At 39.8% G+C, this 25,170-nt stretch overlaps 2 protein-coding genes across 4 annotated transcripts in view; one reads left to right on the top strand and one right to left on the bottom strand.

The window, feature by feature from the left end:
• Positions 1 to 17,088, top strand: part of adcy7 (adenylate cyclase 7) — a 49,242-nt gene extending 32,154 nt beyond the window's left edge. The window contains exons 6-27 of one of the 3 annotated variants that reach the window (XM_026293311.2): positions 456 to 616; positions 3,440 to 3,551; positions 3,925 to 4,052; positions 4,202 to 4,360; positions 4,581 to 4,713; positions 5,316 to 5,504; positions 6,420 to 6,463; positions 7,846 to 7,905; positions 8,759 to 8,836; positions 9,168 to 9,237; positions 9,349 to 9,446; positions 9,676 to 9,760; positions 10,610 to 10,747; positions 10,881 to 10,970; positions 11,585 to 11,781; positions 11,935 to 12,043; positions 12,274 to 12,432; positions 13,215 to 13,361; positions 13,613 to 13,720; positions 13,857 to 13,971; positions 15,405 to 15,529; positions 15,805 to 17,088. In XM_026293311.2, coding sequence (XP_026149096.1) covers positions 456 to 616; positions 3,440 to 3,551; positions 3,925 to 4,052; positions 4,202 to 4,360; positions 4,581 to 4,713; positions 5,316 to 5,504; positions 6,420 to 6,463; positions 7,846 to 7,905; positions 8,759 to 8,836; positions 9,168 to 9,237; positions 9,349 to 9,446; positions 9,676 to 9,760; positions 10,610 to 10,747; positions 10,881 to 10,970; positions 11,585 to 11,781; positions 11,935 to 12,043; positions 12,274 to 12,432; positions 13,215 to 13,361; positions 13,613 to 13,720; positions 13,857 to 13,971; positions 15,405 to 15,529; positions 15,805 to 15,951 — 2,652 coding nt within the window. In that variant the 3' untranslated portion in view covers positions 15,952 to 17,088. Of the gene's footprint in view, positions 1 to 455; positions 617 to 3,439; positions 3,552 to 3,924; positions 4,053 to 4,201; positions 4,361 to 4,580; positions 4,714 to 5,315; positions 5,505 to 6,419; positions 6,464 to 7,845; positions 7,906 to 8,758; positions 8,837 to 9,167; positions 9,238 to 9,348; positions 9,447 to 9,675; positions 9,761 to 10,609; positions 10,748 to 10,880; positions 10,971 to 11,584; positions 11,782 to 11,931; positions 12,044 to 12,273; positions 12,433 to 13,214; positions 13,362 to 13,612; positions 13,721 to 13,856; positions 13,972 to 15,404; positions 15,530 to 15,804 lie in introns of all 3 variants that reach the window. The other 2 variants (XM_026293310.2, XM_026293312.2) reach the window with 2 other exon arrangements.
• Positions 17,089 to 17,103: 15 nt separating this feature from the next.
• On the bottom strand, positions 17,104 to 24,939 carry brd7 (bromodomain containing 7). Its single transcript, XM_026293315.1, has 17 exons — positions 24,817 to 24,939; positions 24,239 to 24,432; positions 24,063 to 24,156; positions 23,905 to 23,962; positions 23,634 to 23,778; positions 23,261 to 23,371; positions 22,319 to 22,488; positions 21,581 to 21,695; positions 21,231 to 21,306; positions 20,925 to 21,032; positions 20,688 to 20,823; positions 19,856 to 19,967; positions 19,680 to 19,727; positions 18,923 to 19,010; positions 18,066 to 18,209; positions 17,467 to 17,607; positions 17,104 to 17,283 (listed from the first exon to the last, which is right to left on the bottom strand). The coding sequence occupies exons 1-17, from the start codon at positions 24,863 to 24,865 to the stop codon at positions 17,216 to 17,218; spliced, it is 1,857 nt and encodes a 618-aa protein (XP_026149100.1). The 5' UTR covers positions 24,866 to 24,939; the 3' UTR covers positions 17,104 to 17,215.
• Between the last annotated feature and the right edge of the window lie 231 nt (positions 24,940 to 25,170).

Here is a 25,170-nt window from a genome sequence, read left to right as displayed (position 1 = left end):
GAATGTTATTTGGTACCATTTCATATACAGTATAAATCTATATGAACATGCTGGTTTGTTTGTAAATCTCACCTTCTCTGAATTCCAATTAAAAGCTTAATGATATGATGACAGTACTGATACAGATTTGTGCTCATATAGACAAAAAGGTGGGGAAAAAAACCTTAAATTCCATCCTTGGATTGAATGAAAGTCTTGTCAAGGAAGCGGCACTCTAGCAGATGTTTGATGAGTCAAACATTCACAGCTGTACAGAATATTAAGCGTGAGATATAACCATGAGAAATTAAAAAAAAAAAGTGTATATGTGTGCGTGTGTGTAGACCTTTTTTCATTTCAGGGCTTCACTGTTGCACTCACTGTAAATTGAGTGCAACAGTAAAATAAGCTTAATTTCCTGGCTCACCTAAATTACAGTTATGTAACTAATTGTGTATGTGTGTGTGGGTTTGCAGGAGAACCTGCTGCAGTCTGTGCTGCCGGTCTACATCTCCATGAAGATGAAGCTGGCAATCATGGAGCGCTTGCAAGAATGTAAAGACAAAGAAGAGCAGCAACGACTGGTCAAAGATAATAACTTCCACAGCCTTTATGTCAAGAGGCATGAAAATGTCAGGTACAATCACAAACTACCAGCAAAAAGCCATAGATTTTTGAATTTATTGATCATTAATTAGCTCTTTTCATAAAGACTCACTTTATTTTGGAAGCCTTAATTTACTGTTAGTTAGATAGTTTAAAAGCTTTTCTTATTTCAGTTACTATTTTGTAAAATATAAAAGTAGCTATGGAAGTACCTATAATTTAAAGATAAGTATTAATAACAAGTTCAGCCTGAATCTACTGTGCTCCCAGTTTCTAACAAAACACAGATTCTCATACAAAATCAAAGAGTACATTTGTGTTGACTTACAGGGAGCCACTAGATTTAAAATCAGTATGATTTAGTATCTTAAACAGAGATTTAACATAGGATTTTATTATGTTTGTTTAACCACTGCAATGTCTAAAATCTGGCAGGAGAAAAAAAAATCTTTCAGACTATTGTATGTTTAAAGCTTGCTTTGCTTTCATATTTCAAAAGTAAAAATGTCTTGAGTTTTTAAATCACGCTGATCTTATTTCCCACACTCTGTTTTCAACTTTATGTATTCTCTTTGTTTCTCTAGCAGATTATATGTTAGCTTTCTATATGCAGATCACTTCATAAAATATCAGTCAGGCATAAAACAAAAATGTGCCCATAAAAAAATGATTTTTTTTTACCTCTTCTCATAACGATGGAGATTAGTGTGGCTGGTAGTTTTCAGAGCACTGACCCAGTTACAGCTCTTTGTGTTTTGAGGGTTTCATTAATTTAGCAAGTGCTGACAGATATTGGGTCAGCTTAATCTGAACTTTGGCAGATGGCTCACCAGTTCATTTTTTGGGGGGTAAATGTAGGCAAGACAGTCTCTGTTTTACCTTAATAGGGGAATTCCATTTAGAGTTCAAGAGCAGTAAGAATAGATTGTAAATGTGCATATTTTTATCACATTTATTTCTAAAGGCAATTTTCAGTTCTGCTAAATAATGCTGACATCTGTTTTATTAAATTACATTTTAATGTTGACACAGTAGACATCTGATATTTGCTATTGTGATGGCTTCATTTGTGTGCGCTGCCATGTTCATTTAAGCCCACAGTAAGAAGGTGTTGAATGATAGGCTTCATCCGTGACCTATCCCTGTAATTACCCCAGTGAGACCAGTCATTTCCTGTGTTGTCTGTCTCATTAACCACCTGGACGCATTCAGTCAGCTGGTGGAACATGCCAGATCAGGTGTACTGCAGTATCTGTGTCCCTCTGCTGGCCAACAGGCTGGGAGTTGTATTCAGACCAGGCCGTGACCTTTAATCAGTCAGTGCTGTAACCTACCTTGGTCTTAGCATTACAGGTTCAGTTCATGCACATAGATATATATAAAAGGATATTTTTTGTTTGAGTTTGCTTTAAAACAATTTGAGATTTGTAACTACTTTAGGTATCGGAGACACCTCAAAGTCAGATTAAATACATACTATCCTGCTGTAATTTACATGCATGGCTTTGATCAAACTGTTGCTGGCATTTCCTGTAGTCCAGCCATGCTGAGGCAGGGGGTCAGGTCGTCTGTGTGAACGGGGCTTTTGGTAGACCTCCAACTGTTTTTCCATGTGGTGTTGGGGTCTTTCAAAGGTCAGATAAGATATCACTAGCCCACCGTGAGGTGCGTACCAGCAGCATTAACCCTATGATGCCGTCTTTGAGACCTATTGCAGCACCATATGGTAAAAACTTTGCTCAAAACCACAAACATCAACACCACCGCATAAGAGACCATCATGCAGTGTGCCTCCAGATGTGAGAGAGATTGGGTTGCCCACTTCCCAACCTGGACACATTGACAAAAGTGCAAGCACTGCAAAGAAACTTCTCACTTTTCCTATGTGCTCTGTGCAAAATGCCATGTCCACCTCTGCCTAAACAAGAACAGGAACTGATTTCTTGCTTACCACTTGGCAAAATAGGCAAAAAGGGCGAACGTGTAGCACATGATGCATGAAACTGCTTCTCTGCAAAAAACATCACTGTGGTTTTGATGTTTGCCAAAGAGCACACTGACACTCCAGAGGGCTACTGGGTAAATTAGTTATGGACTGATGAAACTAAGGTTGAAATGTCTGGGGAGAACAAGCAACACTGCACATGGTATACAAAAGATACAGCATACCAACATGAAAACATCAGTCTAATGAAATACACTGGGTATCACGGTTTTGCTTTGTTCCCTCTGGGCCTGGACAGGTAATCATTGAGGATAAAATAAATTCCCAGGTTTAAGAGATTATGTTACAGAATGTCAAGGAAGTTCAGTAAAATTTGGTTAATGCAGCAAGACAGTGATACAAACATTGAAGGAATTAAACTACGGAATGACCAGACAAAGAAAATCTGCATTTTGAAGTGGCCCAGACCCAGAGAGCCATTTACATCAGATATTCTAATATGTCTGAACTAAAGTGGCTCTATACGGAAAAGAGTGGTCCAAAGTTCCTTCTGAATGTTATACAGGTCTGACCCACTGCTACAGGAAGTGCTTGTTTGAGGTTAGTGCTGCCAAAGGAGGTTCAACCTGTTCAACGGCTCACTTTTTTTTCCCACCAGCGCTGTGAATGGTTAATAGGTGTGTTCAACAAAGATGCAAAAGATTATAATTGTGTTTGTCATTAGTGTAAGCACATTGTGTTTATCTATACTTGCTACTCAGATGAAGATCAGACCACTTTTTAAAACTGATTAATGTAGAAAACTGGATAAAAGGATTTACATATCTTTCCATGTCATTGTATTAGCTCTGTTGCTGAGTTTGTATGTGTATGTGTGTTAAACTCTGACTATATCATTTTTTCTTTTAGTATTTTATATGCTGACATTGTTGGCTTCACCCAACTGGCCAGTGACTGTTCTCCCAAGGAGCTGGTCATCATGCTTAATGAACTGTTTGGCAAATTTGACCAAATTGCCAGGGTGAGTAGTTGACATTTATTTTATTTTTTTGTCAGTATAACAGACAATGCTGACCTCTAAGCTTACCCTGCAGTTTGTCTTTTGAACAGATTGTAGTAGTGAGGAAGATTTCTGCTGAAACTCATACTAGCTGAGAAAATGTGGGTCCAGCAGTTGAACAAGGGCACACATTTGTCTTATCAAGGCATGACTAAAGCAGTGAAAATCCCAATAGTGCAAGACTGTGGTTGTGTTGGGCAGCTCCCATGTGCTGTCACCTTTATATTCATATCCTGTCTTAACTGCTTAGCCATGTTTGTTGTTTTTTATGTGATCTGGTTGCATAAAACTATATTTTTCTGCTTTTTTCTTCATTCTTTGTTGTTCCTCATAGGAAAATGAATGCATGAGAATCAAGATCCTTGGAGACTGCTATTACTGTGTGTCAGGGCTGCCTGTTTCACTGCCTAAACATGCCAAAAACTGTGTCAAAATGGGCTTGGACATGTTGGAAGCAATTAAGTGAGTTTGTCCCAACCATCGGCATCAGTCTCTTTTTTGTAAATATGATGTGTTCTCTGACCCTTAATGTGCCTTGAAGCACTGTAGCCTCCATTTAGGAACAGCCTTCAACAACAATGAGCTTTAATATTGCTCTCAAACTCCTTCAGGCAGGTACGTGAGGCCACAGGAGTGGATATCAACATGAGAGTGGGTGTGCATTCGGGCAACGTGCTATGTGGTGTTATTGGCCTTCGCAAGTGGCAGTTTGATGTGTGGTCACATGATGTCACCTTGGCCAATCACATGGAATCAGGAGGCCTTCCAGGGTAGGGCAGTACAGTATTATAAGTTTCATAATAATATGTATTATTTTGTCATATTCTGTTACACTAATACTTTTTGCAGCACAGGTACTTCAGGCAGAAAGAGCCCACCTCAATGTTGCCAGTACTGCATCTTAATGTTAGATTTAATAAATACAAAATAAATGTCTTATTATAAATGTGCCAAGTATTTCAGTGTCTCTTTATTCCCTTGCTTGGTCAGACGTGTTCACATCACAGAAGCAACTTTGAAGCACTTGAACAAGGCGTATGATGTGGAAGAGGGCAACGGCCACCTCAGAGACCCCTACCTAAAAGAGCTCAATGCCCAAACCTACCTAGTCATTGATCCACGGGTAAGTTCTTGATCCATTTTCACTGAAAACGCACACTGTGAAGGAAAGAGTGAGAAATATGTAGCATTTGAAGGCACCTAATCTGACAAATAATTGCTGGTATGATGATTAAGAGAAATGTAATTGTGCAAGTAAATTGCAGTTAGGTTTTTTTGTCAGAACATTTTCTCATCATTTAGCCTGCAAATGTTCTCCAATCTTCTCCAGATTTCTTAAATAAGACAATCAGATAAGTCTGAACAACAGTTTCCATTCTTCCATATTGTGTTGCCAGCGATAACTGGCAACACACAACTCTTTTGTGTGTTGTGCAATTGCGCCCATAATTTAGGAGACCCAAGCACATAAAAATTCTACAGAGATGGATGATAGTCTGGCAGATATTCTCCAAAACTACTTCAAGACCTGATACAGATCCAACTTAAAATCTCTGGGGCATTTTCTTTTTAACAAATCTAGGGGACTGCCCAGCCTTAGTTATCCCTCAGTCCTTTCTAAGGATGTCTATGTTGAGTCTAATCTTTGTGACTCAGAGCTTCAGCTGAGTGCTTACAGTGCACTCTTACATGAAATATCATTTGTTTGTGTCTGTGTGTCTGAAGTCTAAGGATCCATCACTGAACAGCCGTAATGAGCCTAAACCTCGTGTGAATGATGGGCTGAAGATGCGGGCATCTGTACGTATGACCCGCTACCTGGAATCCTGGGGGGCTGTCAAACCGTTTGCCCACCTCCAGAGTCGGGAAGGCTTCACCCCAGACGCCATTGTCAATGGCAGGTCCCGCAGCAAGGTGAGCATATATTGTAGTCACTGTTTAATGAATTCATTATTAGTTGTCACTGATGCAACATGCAACCAAGTGTACAAATTGAAATCAGGGTCTCTCTTTGGTAGTTAATCAGGACAAATGTATTTATTTAGTTATTTATTATGTGAGGTAACCTGGGAAAAACAGGTGTGTAAGCTACAGATAAAGTTTAGAAGGTTTATAGAGGAGTCTGTCAATATAAAACGCTGCTGCACTTTGCCTCTCCATGTAATGAAAAAAGTTTGTGTTCTGATTTAGAAGATATCAAACTTTGTCACTACATGTATAATATATTTAAGCTGTAGAAACTGTTAAAACAAGCTGTTAAAGGTCCAGAATTTTTACGTGAGAAGAAATACTTAGTACTACATATAGGAAACAAAAATGTTTTTGATTAATGTGAATCTTCACTACTACCTAAAGCTGTCAAAAAATGTAGAGTACAACATATAGTGGAAAAGAAATATAAATTAGCATTAAATGGAAACACTCAAGTAAAAGTAAATGCAAACCTTAATAAAGTGGGACTTACTGTAGAAGCATTTTCATTTATTCTTATTGCATATATCTTGCATTGCTATTAAAAACTGATAACACCAAGAGTTTAGGTGGAGGTGGTCTTAACATACAGTGGTGTGAAAAAGTGTTGGCCCCCTTCCTGATTTCTTACTTTTTTTTTAGATGTTTGTCACACTTTGTTTCAGATCATCAAACAAATTTAAATATTAGTCAAAGATAACACAAGTAAACACATCATGCAGTTTTTAAATGAAGGTTTTTATTATTAAGGGAAAACAAAATCCAAAATAAGAAATCAGGAAGGGGGCCAACACTTTTTCACACCACTGTATGTTATCATTCTCTCCTGTTGGCTGAGTGTTGTTCCTGTTTTTCTAGGACATTCCTTTGCGGTCAACTCCTGGCTCCAAGCTCACTGAGAGGTAAGACAAATCTGAGCTGCTGCAGTCCCAAAAAACTGAATTCAAATGTTTGTTGTTTTTTTTTTTATAAATTTAAAGTTTTATTCAGTCATAACAGAGTGAATGTGAAACTTGGCACGGATGATTAGACAGTTTGTGGTTGCACATGCTGTATTTACTCTGGAATTCAGCCTGTGTAACAACCGTGTTGTTCAGTGGCATCATGTTGGACAATACTTTAGCAGGAAATACTTAATATCATCTTACCCTGCCAAGATTTTTCCACCAATTTGAATATTTTCATCTTTGCTTACATTCTTGCAATCATCTTTGCTACACATTTTATTCATAATATTGTGTAATACTGCATATTAAACCATTTGTTATTATTGTTCTTGCAATAATTACATTATTGCCAGTGTCTAGACATACAGAGATTATCATAATGCTTAAGATGTATGTATTTTGTGGGATCTTAGAAATATTGATGGAATTTTGTTTCTAGGGAAGCTTGTGTGTTATATAACTTTTCACATGCACAATTTTTCTTTTGACTGATAGCTTCACAGACTCTTTTGTATTTGTGGATTCATGATGTGCATTTTAAACATGAGATACACAGTAGAATAGATGGTCGTTTCTAGAGTAAAGACACAGGCAGAATGTTTGGTTTCTGTATGTATGTAGAAAAAAAAAAACATTTCTGAGCTGCACATAAATGCCAGGTCGGAGAGTTAGTCTTACTGTGAAAATAAACCCTTCACCAACAAAATATCATCTCTGAGGTCTACTGCATTGGTTCAGAGTGCCGAGCTCTATGACAGGCCCTTCCATTAGCTTCAAATAATGCATAGACAAATTGATTATGGTTATAGCTTATAATGGTTAATTGTGTTTGCCCGTCTGGCACAGGCAGCAAGCATACGGACAAATATTTAAAGTGTAGCTACTGATTAGCGGGCAGGACTCACCTATACAAACAGTGTGGGCTGGAGTAATGTGATTAGAAGAGATAAGCGTGTGCCTAAAAGCACAAGCATTTCACCCTGAGAGACTGGAGGTTTGTTTTATCTCGGAAATTGTTCATTTCATTCATGTATTCACAGTCCACTGTAGCAGAGGCAGCAGCTGGTGAACATATCAGAGGCTGAAGTGACAGTGAAATGAGGTGCACGTATTCAAGCTTGATGACATAACAGAACAGAATATTTTCTTTCTCTGGTTAAAAGTAACTGAGTGTGTTACTCCTGTTCACAAGCCCGCACCTCGCTGTTGTTAACTGTTTTAGATGGATTTTCACTTGTATTTTATCATGGGCCCTGTATTTTTTTTTTTTTTTTTTAATTCTACACTGTTCTGTTATGATGAATTTGTGCTTGTGTCTTACTGTTGGGCCTTGGCAGCTTTGATGAGTCTCTAGAGGAACCATTCTCCTTGCCTGCACCTCCGTTCAGCAGCTATAAGTGAGTGGGGCCTACATGGCCTGCAAGGTTCTTATTCCCTCAGTGCCCTTAAGCTTTTGGCTTATGAGCCCACCCCGAACCCCAAAACAAAAAGAACAGATCTTTGCTGATTGGCACTTGTTCAAAGAGTAAATACTGGAATACTGTTAAAATTGGAGATTAGCACCTTGTAATCATGACGCTTTATGAGTTTTCCCCCAAATTATTAAATTATTTAAATATGACACTATAGATTCCATTATCACAAATGTTAAATCACATGTACATTTTGAAATACTCTGTGACTCCCACACATCCCAAAAAGTTTCTGTCCCCCAGGCTGCAAGCTACTGCCTTAGTGGAGAGCTTTGCAATCCCAACACTAACCTGAGCAGTGGTGTAATGCTGTTCTTTTCTCATTGCTACTTCTTCGTAACAGGGCAACGTGTGATCTCAAAAGCCACCAGAAGCCCTGTAACCTCTGTTAATGGACTGACACACTCCTATTAACACTGCTCACTGGGGCTTGTATGTGTCTGGGTCTGTGCATCTGTGCGTGTGTTTCCTTCCTGATGGAGTAGGGGGTTTCCAAGCAGAAACACTCCAGCTGAATCCTACAGAGATCATCTAACACACAGCACTGTGCAGCCAGCACTCTCCCTCTACTGTCTCACAGGCATAAACACGATTTCTTTTTTTCCCCCCACTAATGCTCCGAATGGCCTTAACCAAGTTGCCTCCAAGCACAGCTAAACTGGACCTGAGTAACCTGCATGACCTGATCTGGTTTTCCAGAATCCATTCCAATCAAGCTGTGTGTTTCAGTGTCTGTTTGCCTGCCTCTTCCTAATTGTCAGTGTGCTTTCCGGTGCAGGAACAAATCCCAGAAGAGTAAGTTTGACGAGGAGCTACACGATAAGATGACCACTACTATAGATGAGCTCAGCAGCCAGTAGGTCCATTTTATGCAACAAATCAAATCACAATGTGCTAATGGGGTGCTTTTCATGAAATAATATAGCCAAAATTGTATGAAATGATCACTAAAGGTTAAATATACACTTAAATCCACAGGTCAGAAAAAGATTTGCTTTCAAGCAGGTTGCACTTTCAGTGGTTATAACGCACGTATTTCACTGGATGTGTGTATCAATTATGGTTTGCATAGTCACTGAAATTTAGGCTATGCACACAGATTTCATAATAAGACATGAAATCCCACTCCTTTACAACAGTACATGCAGTATAGATTCTTTCTTTCTTTTTTCCATCCTCTCTCTCAGACAGTGGTCTAAGTCTGAAGAGAGTGGCAGTTTAGCTCTGTGGTTTCCAAAGAAAGATCTTGAAAAACAGGTTAGTTGGACACAAAGCTGCAAATTGAAAGTTTTTATATTGCTACAGTGTCATTTTCATTCTGGTGCTAAGCAAAAGTTTCAAATGTTTTTTGTTTTTCCCTCTTCTAAGTACCGGGCCCTGGATTTACCGATGTTCGAGCACTATGTTGGCTGTGCCACCTTCATCTTCCTTTGCATTTTCTTGGTTCAGATGCTTGTCACAAAGAAGTGAGTATGAACACATTTTCATGTGTTATTTAAAAATCTATTACAGTTACTGCCATACTGTGCAAATAGGAAGAAAAGATAATTTGTGTCTTTTTTAGTTATCCCACACTTCTGAATGGAGCAGATGTTATTTGTACTCTTTGAAAAGCCGATTATGAAGATGGTAGTTGGTAGATTTTCATGATCCCCATCTGAAAATCTGGTGATTTTTGGTGTTTATCCTGCTCAGTCAACAGATGTTGGCGATATCCTTTGGAGTGTTGGTTTGTGTGCTCCTGCTGATCCTAGCTGTCTGTTTCGCAGGTCACTTACAGGTCAGTATGTTATGCTTTGCATTTACTTTCGGCATTTAGACATGATTCCATGCTAGTTGTAGCCCTTTTCACATAGTTTGCCCCATTTAGCATTTTGTGTTCATAGAAAGTGGCTAAAAAATGCATAACAGGCGCAGCAGCCCTTTCATACCTATTTATCACGACCTCTGGTCGCACGTAAGATACAGGTCAAGCATCAGTGCAAAAGGTCTTCATTTCCTAGTGCATGAGAAGGTCAAATTAAATGTGAAATTCTTTGTGTTATTCTGTTCGTAGGACACACGAAGATAAATGCCATAAAAAAACAGAAGCCTTCAGGAAAAATGTAATTTAGTCACCATCTGTTAGTTGTTCTTAAGCCCATTCCCTAGAATTTAGGCTGTATTCAAATATTTAAAAAAAAAAAACAATATAAATTTAAGACCATGTGATACAAAGGCTCCATAAAAGCTTTTGTTGTTGTTGGTGAGATTGTCATGTTAATCATAAAATAAATACTTCAGGTTGTGTGTGATTTGCAGTATATAACCACTTCTTAAAGGATCAGACCTTCATTTCAATATTCACATGTAATATTTGCAGTTATTTATTGCAAATATGGAAATTATCCTCTTCAGTCACTGTGCTGCAGCTTTCAATCCCAAACCTACTGACTTTGTGGATGACAACGTCACATTCAGTTCTTGACAGACATTGTTTTCTCCTCTCAGACACATCCTTTCCCTGGCAGTAACCAGCACTGAGTCATTGACACATGATTTTTGGAGATAAATCAGCGTGTAAAAGTCACATACTCCTCATGCTGGTTTGAGTTCATCTTTTCTCCTTGCTTCTCTTTGTTCTCTGCAGCGCCTGTTTCCAGAGAAACTGTCAAGGTGCCAGTGGCTGCCAGCTGTGTCTGAGGCGGTGGTAAAGCGGCCATGTGTGCGCCTCCCTCTGGCCACCATTACTACTACTGTCATCATTATCATGGCAGTGTTCAATCTGGTGAGGCTACACTCACAATCTGAGTGCTAAAAGAGGCTAATTATATATGCTGCTATTTCTAGCAGGGCTACACTTCATTGCTGCCATGCCATTTGTTGCTTGTCAGTCAAATCCTTTTTTTATCCCCTTGTAGTGCTTTGTCAAGACACAGGATATTGCCCACTTGTGTCACACAAATGATTCCCATGTGAAGAGATTAAAGGAAGGCCTCTTCTACCTGCCTGTGAGTGAGGAATTTATTAAGCAAACACTATATATAATTGCAGTGGTATTATTTTTTTTTTCATATCAGACCAGATTAAATATAAGTAATCAAAAGTTCTAGTACATACAGTATTTAGTGGAATACCATAGAAAACGTGATCCCAGAAGGATGGATTTATGAGAAACAAATTAAGACAGAATAGTCACATTCAGTGCAGCAAAGGCTGCAATATCCCAACCTTCCACCCAAACTGAAGCCCCCAAAATCCTGGATTCCTTTTCTCATCATCAACCTAATAGTATATTTTGTTATACCTTGCCTGCCTGGCAAGCAACCACATCTTTCAAGCTCCATAGTATAAAGGCTATCTGTTAAAAGTGTTGCAGTCTCCAGGCTCACAGTTGATGGGGTTATTGATGATGGCATCAGGGTTCAGAAGGTTCATCCAGAGTCACAAAAGATGTTATCCTAGTTGTTTTCATGTCTGTATAGAACTCCTCATCACAAACAAAGGGAACTGCATTAAAGTTGGTGAAGTGTCTCTTTATTCTTCTTATCACTTAACTGTAGACACTAAACAACCTGTGTCTTTGGTTATTTACCCAAGGTCTCCCTCTCTTTCTCTCCCTCAGTACTCTGTATACTGCTGTATCCTATCGCTCATTGCATGTGGAGTCTTCCTCCGGGTGAGCTTTGAGCTCAAAGTGCTCTTCCTCACCCTGGCCTCCACAGCATACTACATCATCATCCTCAGTACCAAAAGGGAACTCTTTGTGACCTATGGAAATATCATCTATGCTGAGACCAATAGCAGCTGGAATTGCAGCAGGTGGGACTCAGTATGAAAAGAAAATCCTGTAGCCTGTGTCATGTTTTTCTGCTACGCTCCTTGAAACATTTGCTACCATTATGAAATAAATAATTCTAAAATATAAATCAAAGTGGAGTCAATTTAGAAATGTTCTCATTTGTTCTACAGCAGAGGAGATGAATCTATCCTGAAATTGATTGGGCTTGTGAAACACCCCGAAGTGATGAGCTGCATATACATCACCCTGTTCCTGGTTACTATGTTCATCATCGCACAACAGGTAATGCCACCCTGATTTTATTCATTTCCAATTTTTCTACATAACATTCCCATCAGACAAACAGAAAGCATATTGACCTTATATTTTTAGTGACATATCTACGTATATTTATATTAACATAATAAAAAGCATTAAATCTGTGAATTCCAGGTAAATTCCAGTGAAAATTGTGGTAAATTAAGGTGTTCTTTTTTCGGTTGGTCTAACGTTACTGTGTTTCTGTCTCCTAGAACGAGTCCTGCTTCCGCCAGGACTTCCTACTAAAGTACAAGAACCGCACAAAGCAGGACGAGATCGAGATCAGGGAGAACCTGAATCGGCTTTTGCTAGAGAACGTGCTGCCGGCCCATGTGGCAGCGCTGTTTGTTGGGGAGAATAAAAAGAACGAGGTGAGATCTCAGTCAAGACCTATTTTGGTTACAAGATGGGGCGGACAATAGACCGCTATTTATGTTATTAATCAGAGGATCACACATTTCAAAAATAAGTAAGAAAACAAGTAATGTTGGTGTCCTTAGTTTAACATCATCATCATGTTTTACAGCTGGTTACTGTTTGTGTTTCCAGTTCACAAAAGCACATTGTCAGAATCAGTACATATTCCCAGATTCAGCTTTACAGGAAGCCACTATTTACAGTAGGGCTTTGTCAGTAATGCATTCAGATCATGTGCTTTAAATCGGGACCTTAATGTAAAAAGAAGTGATAGTGAATGTCGGCAGGTGCAGTATCCGTGTTTGAGCAAAAGGAGTTTCTTGCTCCTGAGTGAAAGATGATACCGAACACATTCAAGCGCTGACTCATGAGGCGACACATCAGGACAGTGACTTTACTGTAAAGATTAAATAAATGGCACAAAGCATCACATTAACGTAGCACACAGCACAGTGGACCTATGTTGGACAGTGTTTGTGAGAAGTGACTGTGCTTTGCTGCCTTTCTTAAGATAATGTTATAAGGAGCACTGTTAGGAGTTTGAGAAAGGTAGCACTGCATCTTTTTTTCAAATCTACTGATCATTACTAAGTACAGTGTAACATTTGGAATCCATGACCATTATCATCTCTGCAGTTCAGCCCAGAACTGTAAGTTCTTGTTGTTGTTATAGGAGGTCGTGTCTGAAAATAGAACTTGCCTCATGTTGTGACTGTTTTGTGTTTTTTCCCAACAGGATCTGTACTACAAATCCTACAACTGTGTGTGTGTGATGTTTGCCTCCGTGCCGGATTTTAAAGAATTTTACACTGAGTGCGATATCAACAAGGAGGGCCTGGAGTGCCTCAGGCTGCTCAATGAGATCATCGCCGACTTTGACGAGGTTGGAAATAAAGAAACCTCTTTCATTCTCAGTCCCCCCTTTTATCAAGTGTTGCTCTATGAGACTTAAACAATATGTCTTTAAAGCCCCGAACTGTCCCTGGCAATTCTGTTTAAATATCTATTTACAGTGACATAGGAGTTTAAGTGTGTTGACATTGGGCAGGAGCAGAATGGTATGTGAATGCCAGCAGGAACAAAACTGTAAATGATATATGGCTGGATTGATTTTGATGTCCTCTAACCCCACAGCTGCTGTCCAAGCCAAAGTTCAGTGGTGTGGAGAAGATCAAGACAATTGGCAGCACGTACATGGCAGCTGCGGGGCTTAGTGGGACGCCCGGTCAGGAGAACAATCAGGTGGTGTAGCTACTGCTTCAGACCTGAGTCAAATCGTCATTGTTAGGTGTTGCCGGCAAGTCATCAAAACACCTTTGCCCTTTCAACCACACATAATGAGGTTGTGTAATGAATTGGCCCTAATGTGTTTTTTCAGGACAAAGAGAGGCAGCATGCCCAGATAGGGATCATGGTGGAGTTTGCCATCGCTCTGATGGGCAAGTTGGATGGCATCAACAGACATTCTTTCAATAGCTTCAGGCTTCGTGTGGGTGAGTGTTCTCAGCAGCTTTGGCATAAACCTTTCATTGACTGAATACTGCGCTGTGCTGTACTGTATCCAGCTCTGTTAAGGCACAATAACCCTAACATGTTTCCTTGGTTACACTCCTCATGATTGGCATACAGTGTTTATTGCAATGAAAGCACCAGCATTCATCGGCTGCTACAGACTCAGGTCTGCAGGAAGTTAAACCATCATACCAAAGTGGACCATCTTTATGAGCTAATTCTTTTGACAGAGATGTGTAGTATCTGCATTGTGGTTGCAATGTTGAAAGTAAAGTATTGTGGTTAACATAAGTACATCATTGGAGAGTCGGAGAAACCTTAATCCCTGTCCGCTGTGTGTGCAGTTGTTTCCAGACAGCTGATTCTTAGCAGACAAAGTTTGGGTTAAAACATTTACGTTTTTTGGGAGATAAAAAAAAAAAACATAATGTACAAACACTGAAATGTCACAAAACAATTCATTCTTCAGCCAAACTCTGTCCTTATCAGCAGCTGTGTCTTGGAACTTTCAAACAAATTATACTGAGTTGTATACAAGAAATGAAGTAATTAGTGTTTGGAACAGACCTTTTCTTTAGCCCCTGACAACATACTCTTCATGCTCTAAGAAAGAATTGTTCTTCTTTAACTACTTATACTGAACACCAGGAATTACAGGATAGCAGTAAATTGAAAACCTTGAAGTGTGATGGTAGCACAAAAAAAAAGGTCATGAAATCAGACGACTGACTCAGGAATGAGTTTCACAGCTGTATCTTCAGTATCTAATGTTTGCTAGTATAAGCCACCAGGCCAGACCAAGTCAGGCTGCAGCTGCAAAGCCACTGAACATAGGTTTCAAATAATGAAAAGAAATTCTTTCTCAGTCTTCATTTCTAAGAGGAAAATTTACATGGTCTCATTTTTAAGTGTAAAGTGAAGTGTCTTTTTAGGTTTCCAAATTTAAAAAATTAAATAAAAAATTCAAAAATAAAAAAAAATTGAAATACTTTCAAGGATTTGGTAACTTTTATATTTCTAATGTAACAGAAGTAAATCCAGGGAATTTGTTTTCCATAGTTTAATATCTGACTTCAATTCTTTGACTAACAGGGAAGCCTGTTAAACTCATATTTGCTGCTTTTAAAAATCACCACCTTAATAACAGGTAAAATATTGTCCACATCTCTTTTCAGACAACTACTGAAAAGGTTTTTATTCTGACTAACATTTGACCTTCTCTGGTAAATATCCACCTCTCTAACAGCTGAAGCATGTTTAGACCGAGACCCTTAGATGGATGAATCATGTTTTCTTCCCCAGTCCTCTTCATTTCATCCAGTTTCACACCTACAAGCTGTCTTACTTTCTCACAGTCCACCATAAAACATTATTACAAAATTTCAACCGCGTGCCCCTGGTTGTTTTTCCACAGGCATTAATCATGGCCCAGTGATAGCTGGAGTGATCGGGGCAAGGAAACCTCAGTATGACATTTGGGGCAACATTGTTAATGTAGCCAGCAGAATGGAGAGCACCGGGGAGCTCGGAAAAATCCAGGTAGGTTCATCACAGGCAAACTGTGGTAGTTCATTTGGTGTACTTACATATGAAAAGCTCATGTCACTTCTTACCTTTTTAGCTGTGTATTTCAAGTGTATTACAAATCTCAAAGTCAGAAATAACAGTTCCCATCAACAGACAGCTGTAAGAACTAAAAATGAGTTTCTTTCTTTCCCCTGCAACTCCCCTGAGTTACATTTACTTGTGGACACTCCTCTGCTAATGCGCTTTTTTCTTCTTTGCTGTGCATTGTGTCTTGGGTCTACTTCCAGGTAACAGAGGAAACATCAGACGTTCTGCAGAAGCTGGGCTACTCATGTGAGTGTCGAGGATTCATCAACGTCAAAGGGAAGGGGGAGCTGAAAACCTTCTTTGTGTGTACCGACATGAGCAAGCAGCAAGGTATGGGGCTTAGCTGAGGCCAGGCTGCCTCGGCCAACTGAACTGGAGACACTCATGAACACAAGTCAGAGAGTTTACAGACTCCTACACATCATAAGTGTTCAGACGGACATTACTGTAACACAGCTATGTTCTTGTGATGTCCCCAACTGAGAATATGGAGACTTTTTGAGGACTTAGAGGAACTGCTGCCTCACTCTTTAATGTCACTGAATCATACTTTCTATTCTGGACTTGTTGGACAGATCTGGATATGGAAGTCACGCTGGAAAGATGGTCGCCATCTTTTTCAATTCATGAACATATTTAGGTTGAATGATCAGTCGCTTTTGTATCTTTTTCTCTTTAGTTATTTGTGAAAAATGTGTATTGTACTAATGCCAAATATGCTGGTGTAATTTTTGTGATATTTGGTCCTTTAAAAACAAGACGATGGATTCTGGTTGGATCAGAATTTGAAGTCCATCTGCTTTTTGAAGGGACAGGCACTCTACTCTGTTACTGTGTAATGAGCAAAACCTATATGAGGCAGTTAGAGCTGTTCCATAGTCAGAAACAGGTTGTACAGAAGATATCCATCTATAATCTTATTTTACCACCTTTCTGAAAGACATATTCAGAAGACAAAAACATTTAGCAATTTTTAATTACCCGACAGATGTAGATTCGGGTATAATAGCTCTTCAGGTAAACAGCTTTTATGTTCCACCTGTGCAATTTGGCCATAAAAACTATTTAATATTACATATATTTCAGAAGACGGTAAACAAATCTGTGTGTTGTATGTATGTGTGCCTCCTGTGTTCTGTTCATTCTACTTGGACGAGAAAATCAATTTTCAATGTCTTTTGCTGGTTTTCTGCATATATGCTGCGAGGGAACCATGCGATAATCTCTTTGGTGTCCTTAGTCTACGTGATCAACAGTCTGCCTGTGAATGTTGTTGTGGATCCAGCTCAGACGATCACCTGAACCAATCTGGATTGTTCTCTGTGCCTCTAAAACTTAGCTTGTCTTGTGGCCTTATTTTCTGATACCATCAACCTATCTGTAGTTGAGGTTACATAACATAATGGCCTTTGTGTGAACAATGTGACATTGAATTTTAGTAGAGTTACAGAATGTAATAAATGTTTTCCTAAGTCTGCAGTATTTCACAGGAGCCAATGTTTATATAAAAAAAAGAGGTTTATTGATGGAAATGCTTACAAATGTCAAACAAAAGCACATTTCTATACAAAACTTAAGTTATTAAACTGAATGAGGGTGGTTGGAATTTCATTATACAGCGACAACTTGAACTGCATCACAACTGGACAAGGTCTCCGTCGGTTCAGCTGTCTCTTGAACTGAAAGCATTGAAAGGTATTGAGAAGTGCACAGTGCTCGACTAAAACATACTGCATTTTTAAGGTTGAATTAGCTATTTGGAAATATAATATTCAAGCGAACAGAATTTTTAACATGTCTTTACCATACTGCATGTTCTCACAGGCAGAAGTGAAGCTGGTTTGAATAGTGAGGTTTGGTACCTGTAGTGAGGTCTATAAAAGACCCAGGTGGGTCTGGAGGTACAGCGATGCCCATGGCCTTCCTGATGCCGTAGATGCTGCTGACGTCACATGGAGCCACTTGGCCAGTCAGCTTGGCCAGGTTCCCAGTCACCTTCTCAGCTAAAAAGGTAAGAGAAGGAACACCGTCGAGACAGTAGGAAAATATGTAGTTTGTACCTTAAGAAGAGGCCCTCTGGTCCTATCTCTTGTTTCGACCTAAGGCCTGTCACTTTTTCCCCACAAAAAGATCTGTGTTATGTTAGAGGAACAGTTTGACATTTTGGTAAATAAATATCTTTGTAGTAAATATCAGCAAGTGCTAGCCCACCTCAAATCCATCTAGCAACCACTCTAAAAGCTTAAAATTTTAAAATATTCAAACCCCACAAAGTTTTAAAAATAAGTGACTGTAATAAGTAAACTCTAAAACCTGTGAACTCTTGTCTGAAGCTTAAAGATAAACCATGTGTGTAGAACGGATGCTGAAAAAGTAAAGAGGGCATTGTTGGGGAGGTCTACAGCTGGTAGTGATGGCTTGAGCGGAGGAACAGACAGGGCCTTGCATAATAGACTCTTACCCAGCTCCAGCTCCTTGGCTGTCGGGGCCAGCAGGCAGATCATGTTAGGAGGCTGCTTAGCGCTCAGACGCTCCTTTTGTGCTTCCTGCAAATCATACAGCAGCTTTGTGGTTTCGTCCAATTTCTGCTGGATGTGCAGGGCCTCTGTGACAGATGGGGTGTGGGAGAGACAGAGAGACAACAGACACACAGTTAAGATTTCCTCTGGGGTCCTCCAGTTACCTTGTGCTCACCTCTCCTGTCCTTGGTTTCATGCACTGAACACAATACAGCCATTCTTTCTGAATCCTGATATGGACCTTCAGTCTGAATGTTACATTAATATCTGCAAGTGTTGAGAGAATAGAAGGAGAAAGGAAACATATCCTGATAGACTGTTCTGAGAGAATACATAATGGGATGCTGAAGGGCTAAAATGGCTCATCTAAGCACTTCACATGGAGGCCGTTTTTTTTTTTTTTTTTTCCTCTCATCTCAATGGCAACAGGATTTCAAGTGTAATTTCTTTGTTCATATATTCCTCAGACACAAAGCTGTCAGGGCTGCCCAGGTTCAGGGTAAAAAAGTGTTTATCTTCTTTTTAGGATGAAATTCCCCCTTTGTTGCACTGTCTCTTCCCTGGTATGCAAGGAAACTGTAGCTTTGTATATGTTTATTCTACAGAGAAGAAGACGTGACTAAGTCAGATTGCTGACTGTGGTTGTTTTCTCGCACAGGAACACACTGTGACCAGCACTGCTTTTAACTCATATGTAGGCATGTATATATTGTGACCCTATCAGAAACCTGAAAAACTAACAAACAAAACCTATAATTTGGAAATGCATCCCTAAACCTAAGGCAAGTTGAGTTTTTACCTCCAGAGAGTTCCTTGGCCATCTCCTGGCCTGTAGCAGTGTGCAGGAAGTTGACCCTGGTGCAGTTTGATGCTTTGGATTCAGATACCTATGAGAAAAAAAACCCAAGAAAAATTCATTCTTTGCTACACAGTTAACGCATCGAACAAACACCCACGCCTTCTGAAGCTTCTCTAGTCATGCTGCTTCTTTACTCCAGTGAAATCAAACCCAATGAAAAGCTGCAACACCCGAGCAGGGGATGAGAGTGATTTGGAGACAGGCCAAGAACAGCAAACAGCGAGGACAGAGGGTTGCTGTGTGCCTGATGGAAGGGCCTGTGATTTGGTTTCCTGCGCTGCTCTGAGGAACCATTCAGCCATGCAGCCGGCGGACACTGAAAGAAAACACAGGCCTCTCCAAATTCTCCATCAGCGGGCCTTGAGCCACTGGTTGCACTGTGTTATGAAGGGAAATGTTCTTTCCATGCGCGGGTGGATCAGGGCTAAAGGCAGGCCCCTGCTATGTTGACACAGCTGGTTGATGCAACAACCATCTGCAAATCCCATCTCTACTCACAAAATGAAACCAAGGATCCACACGGTGGTGTGGCGTAACCAAGGTGTAATCCTGATATTTCTCATTATGAACTCTGTGTCCATTTCTGTGTGTGCTGCACAGCAGGACACACACTGTGCAGAAACTTATTAATCACTAAGGATGTGGCAGTTTTGTTTTTTAATCTGGGATTCAGCTCCAGATATGTTCAATTTCTCACCTCCATGTCATCCTTGTCCTCTTTTGTGTCTGTTGGCTCCTCCACCTCCTAGATGGGCAAACATGACAGGAAAAAAAAACTGCTCAGTAAATTGAGAGTCTCAGATTTCATTATGTGCCTTTTAAACTCAGCAGTAAAAAAAAAATCTTGGATCAGATATTGCAGTAGGTGCTTACTGTCTCAGTCTCCTTCAGAGTTTTGGAATGCTCTCCGTTCGTCATTGCATCCAGGAGATTGTCTGCCAGTTTATACACATACTCATCTGATTTGGCCAGGAACTCTGTCAAGCTGACACACACACACACATTCAAACCAGGAGCAAAATGAAAATCAGATGACAGACACGTGCTACTAAAAACAATTGTACGTTCTAATACACAGAAATATAAAGAATGATGAAAAGAAATAAAAGAAAGTAGATGAAACAAGAACGATTACTGTTACGATTCATTACACTGACTGAAATTGAAAACACACAGCGCTATGTCTCACTTGCTACATAAACATGCTATTTATATGTTATTAACTGAGTGCCTTTATCTGTTAACTATATTTCAAATTTTATAGTGAAATTTCTATGCTAAAGTTAATATAAGAGCTGCAGGACAATCTGAATGAATAAAGTATCTATCTATCTATACCGAAGACAAACTTAAGTGCAGTGTTAAGCATTAAAAAGCATTGCAGTTTGGTATTGAACGTGAATGTTTAAGTTCACTAAAAACATTTTCACTATTTAGTGTGTATGTGACTATTTCATAGCTATTTATTTATTTACTGAACACTCCACAGCAGAGGCCCAGAGCACCCTGAAGAAAATCATATACGACAGACAACAGCATGAGAATGGAAGGGTTGAAATCTACACCCGGCTGCTGACATCCCCCATGCTGGGTAAAGTCAATGAAAAAGGGAAACATCTGGAACGTAAGAAGCCAGGAATCTCTTAAATGATGTTGTGTTTGTGTGATGTGTGCTTGACTGTGTTCATGGTCATACTGTACATACCTGTCTGAGCCCTGCAGACTGGACTCTTCTCCATAGAATGAGTAGATCAGGTCAGAATCGTCTTTGCTGATGTTGGCAAAGCTGGAGTCGTAGGCGGGTGCATAGGATGTGAACGGCCCATAGTTCATGTAGGTCACTGCAGATGGCGTTTTACGTACAAAACAGCCCATTATCAGTCTTGGAAAATCAGACATCTGACATTAGGGCTCATAATAATCAGACAGCATAGTGGAGTACCTGGAGTAATCCTGTTCCTCTTGTCCTCCCTGAAGCCCTGCAGGGTGTTCACACCACTCTGCAGCCGGTTGGACATCATCCCCAGTTTCACAGGACAGTAACCAACATCTGCAACAACAAACACAATTTATCAACATTCATACGTTTTCTCTTTCTATCTTTACATATCAAAGGTCTCTCATTTAACTAAGTGTCTGAGCAACACTAGCAAATATTCACATTTTCATGGCTGGAAACTGTGAATGTCTAACATTTTTTGTTAAATGAAAGCAAGATGAGCTCTGTTAACGTTCCAGTTGGACTTACCTCCTGCTGATGGATCTGCTGGGTTGAGGATAGCCAGAGTGGTGGAGCCGTCAGACTTCCGCCTTGCAAACTCCAACTATAGAAAAATTAAATTGTGAACTAGAGCTCAGTGGCAAAAACAACAACAAAAAAAAAAAACAAAACAAAACCCAACAATAAAAATCACTTTTCTAGCATTAGAACCGATTACCTGTTAAACAATTGGGATGCAGATGAAGAACATTCAATAACTATTTCAGCCATCACTGAAAGACCATTATTAAGCCTCACATTAAAAGGCAAAAACAGGTAAAACAATGACTTTCTACTAGGCTACAAAAAAAAGCATGTCTGCTTTCTTGCTTTCTCACATCACACTGTAGCACTCTGTTGGACAGTTTTCCTCCAGACTCCTCGATGACCTTGCGGATTTCCTCCAGCTCTTTCTCTGCCTTTGCTGCTTCTTCCTTGGAGTCCTTGTCCTGTCTGTAAATTCAACACAAATTGAAACCAGGCAGATGAGACACTTTGACTGTGAACAAAAAGGTTTTTACTTTGAAGAGAGGATAAAAAGCATGCACACAGTAGCAAAATAGTGCAGGGAGGAAATCTGCATGAGATTTTCTGTTCATTAATCACCTACATTTGACTTTGATTTTATATACAGTATCTTCTTTTGTAAGACAAAAAGGTAAAAGTGAGGTAAGGGAAAATCAACACAATGAAGGCGTTTCTTAGGCTGTTCCTCTCACAGTGAGTCATAACCAACATGTCACTTTAATCTTAAGGTTCTGTTACATCACACAGACTTGAAGGATGCAGAGCCGTAAGAAAAAACAAGACCCAGCATGCTGAGAGGCATTCCTCGCATTCTCCGCCTCCAGCTCCACAGCGATTAACTGGTTCGTTTAAGTGCCAGTGGAAAACAAACTCATTGAAAATATGCGCCAACAGAGTGGAAACTGTTTCCATCAACATGCATCACTTTAACTTCTGCTTGAATAGGTCTCGTAATATTTCCCATCACTTTAATTTGGGCTCTCCTAGCTATAAAGCACTTACGCTAAAGAGATAGGTGAGATTTTAAGAAAGTGTACATTTTGCAGGACCTGGGTGTGCTGGGTGCCTGGGAGCTCTCGCTGGCCTCTGAGAACATAGGTCCATCCCTGTTCTGATCCAGGCTTGTGCCCCCTTGTTCCTCAGATTTCCCCAGCTGCTTGGCACAAGGGTCGAGGCCAGACATGAACTCTATGCTCTGCTTCAGGCTGTCCAGCCTCTCCTATGTTAAAAAAACAAAACAAAAAAAAAAAAACAACACAACATTTATTTGTTTCCATTTTGTTTAAAGACAGAAAGATGAATAACTGGGAAAAAGATGAACTTCCTAATTCCTGCTGGCAGTACTGATGATGCTGTCAGTAACCATTTTAAAAGGAATCTGCTGCCCCCATCTGTTGCTTCATTGTAAAAGCAAGGTATTTCAGTTTTGATCTAGAGCTTCAAGAGCTAAAATTAATTCCACAGAGAACAACACCTACTTTTATTTGCAGAGTACAGAGGTTAAATACTGTGGCACACAGAGATATGAAAGGCACAAATAACATCTGGTTGCAAATCAGTAGTGAGTTTTTTTCCCCCTCTTTTTTTTGGGTCTCCAAAACTTTAAAACATTGCTGTCACTTGTTTGGTTTGTGTGGATATTCCCAGTGGTATAACTGTAAAACTCATTTCATCATACATGAATCCATTGTTTCAAAATAAACCTGCCTACATTTGCTATATGAAAGTCACACATTTCAAGCATAAATTTTTAAACACATAAGCAAAATCTTAATGCCCCGTAAATATAGTCTACCTATTTTAATCAGTTTACTTTTTAATTCCGCTAGCTGCCTACAAGACCTTTAATATAGAGGTGGATACCCTAGAAGGAATAAATTGATGTGCCAAGTGTTGATGTAGCGCTTAATGTGATGAAAACTAAATAAATAAAATTTAAAAAAACAGGATGATCCTATGCAACTGGTATAGTCTCTCCAGAGTTTTCCTACCTGGCTCATGATCTTCATTCCAGAGTGTAACAGTTTCCGAGCAGCTTTATGGTAGATTGTCTCAGGTTTGTTGTAAATCATGGCGTTTTCACACATAATCCTGAAATCCACCTGCATTAACGACACATCACAGATCAGACACTCGACAACGTGACAAAAACTCTGTATGTGTGTTGAAATGCTTTCAACACACATATAACTTGGGCTTAACTGTGATGCTTTGACTATTTGACTAGGTGTACATTTTCTACATTAAGCTTTATTTTTCTTCTCCAATATGTGTAACGGTCTTTGAAATCACATTTTTTGGCTCATCCTGCTGTGTGGGTATACTTGAAGTGCGCTTAAAAGTTTGTGTAACACAGACCAGTACCTTCAGCTCATCCAGCGACTGGTAGGATTCTTTCTTCACTCTGTCCTTCATTGTACTGAAGTCCATCGGCCGTTTGATAATGGATGAGTAGCCAGGAGCAATAAGGTCTGTCACTGGAAATGAGAAGAATGCACTGGGGTCTTTCCTACAGAGAAAACAAAAATAAAGGATATACTGTTAACACTGTGACACTATAAATGAACAGAGAAAGACAGGGGGAGATGAGTGTTACTTGATATTATAATAACAAACACAACAATCACTGCTGAACCTTTGGAGCTGCCTGATGAGCTGGTTCAAAGCTTCCTGCAGAGGAGTCTGTTCTTTTTCTGTGAGGGATATCAGAAAAGCACACTCAAGTCATGCAAGGAAACATCAGGCTGACAGAAGTCTTAGCACAAAACCGCCAAAGAGACAATTTGTGAGTACCTTCTAGTTTATCCAGCTCTGAACGGATCGGTGTTCTGCTTTGCTCTCGATCATCATCTCCATCTGCATCCTGTCCTTTCTTCTTTTTTGTCAGCTAACATAAAAAACAGAGATTAAAGTTAACATTAACGGAAATATACAGATACATATAACATGCTTGACTGTGTCGGCATTACCTTTTTCTTTTCTCTATCATCTTCCGGTAACCCAAAGCTCTTCTCTTTATCTTTCTTCTTTTTCTTCTTCTTGTCTTTGGGCTTGTCATAGTCCGCCGGCTGCTCGTCGTAAAACGTGTCCAAACTGGAGCTTCCTGTGGTCACTTCGTTGCCGGATACTTTTAACACCAGCTTCAGTGGCCTCTCTCCGTATTCTGTAGACACCAAACCATGAAGAGCGGTGGAGGAGTTAACGCCGATCAACCCAACCAGTAAGTGATCAACCCAAGACAGAAACAACAGCAGCTAGTAGCTAACTTAGCTACTATTTTAAAGAGGCTACACTCAGCGACGTGGTGAATCCTCAATTACAACGTTTGCTTCAAGCCGAATTGTATGGAAATGACAGAAACTGTGGGGAATATAAAGAATGAATTACCCAGGAACATGCTAGGACCGTAAACTAGCTAACACATTAGCAAGCGAGTCGTGCTAACATGGCTATTAAGCGCGAAACAGGGACTTTAAGCCTGCTCGTTAAAACAAACCAGAAAACAGATAAAGTGCATAGGTTGTTAAGCTATATGCAAATAAAATACCTTCATAACCGTGTTTCTCGGACTTGTGCTTTTTGTGCTTCTTGCCCATTGTTTGTATTTTGATCTGACACCAGTCGGTTGCTCTTCTGAGCTCTAAGGTGGCGGAAACACTACGGGGATCAGGCGGGGCTTCAGCGCCAACTGTCGGTGAGGCGGAATTAACGCTAGATAATACGACCCTTAACCAGTAGGGGGCGAAACAGGTTTAGGGTTAAACGTGCAGGACTGAAGAAGACCTGCAAAACTTTATCCCGGTATTAGTATCTTTATAACTCTGTTAACTCGGGCTACTTTAGCCGTCGGACCTATTAGCTTCACTTTTCTACAGTAAATACAGAATGTATGAATTAATAC

Source organism: Mastacembelus armatus, chromosome 3 (genome assembly GCF_900324485.2).
Source record: "Mastacembelus armatus chromosome 3, fMasArm1.2, whole genome shotgun sequence".
NCBI classification, from domain to species: domain Eukaryota; kingdom Metazoa; phylum Chordata; class Actinopteri; order Synbranchiformes; family Mastacembelidae; genus Mastacembelus; species Mastacembelus armatus.
Note: the sequence above shows the minus strand (reverse complement) of the source record. Positions and strands in the feature narration are given on the sequence as shown.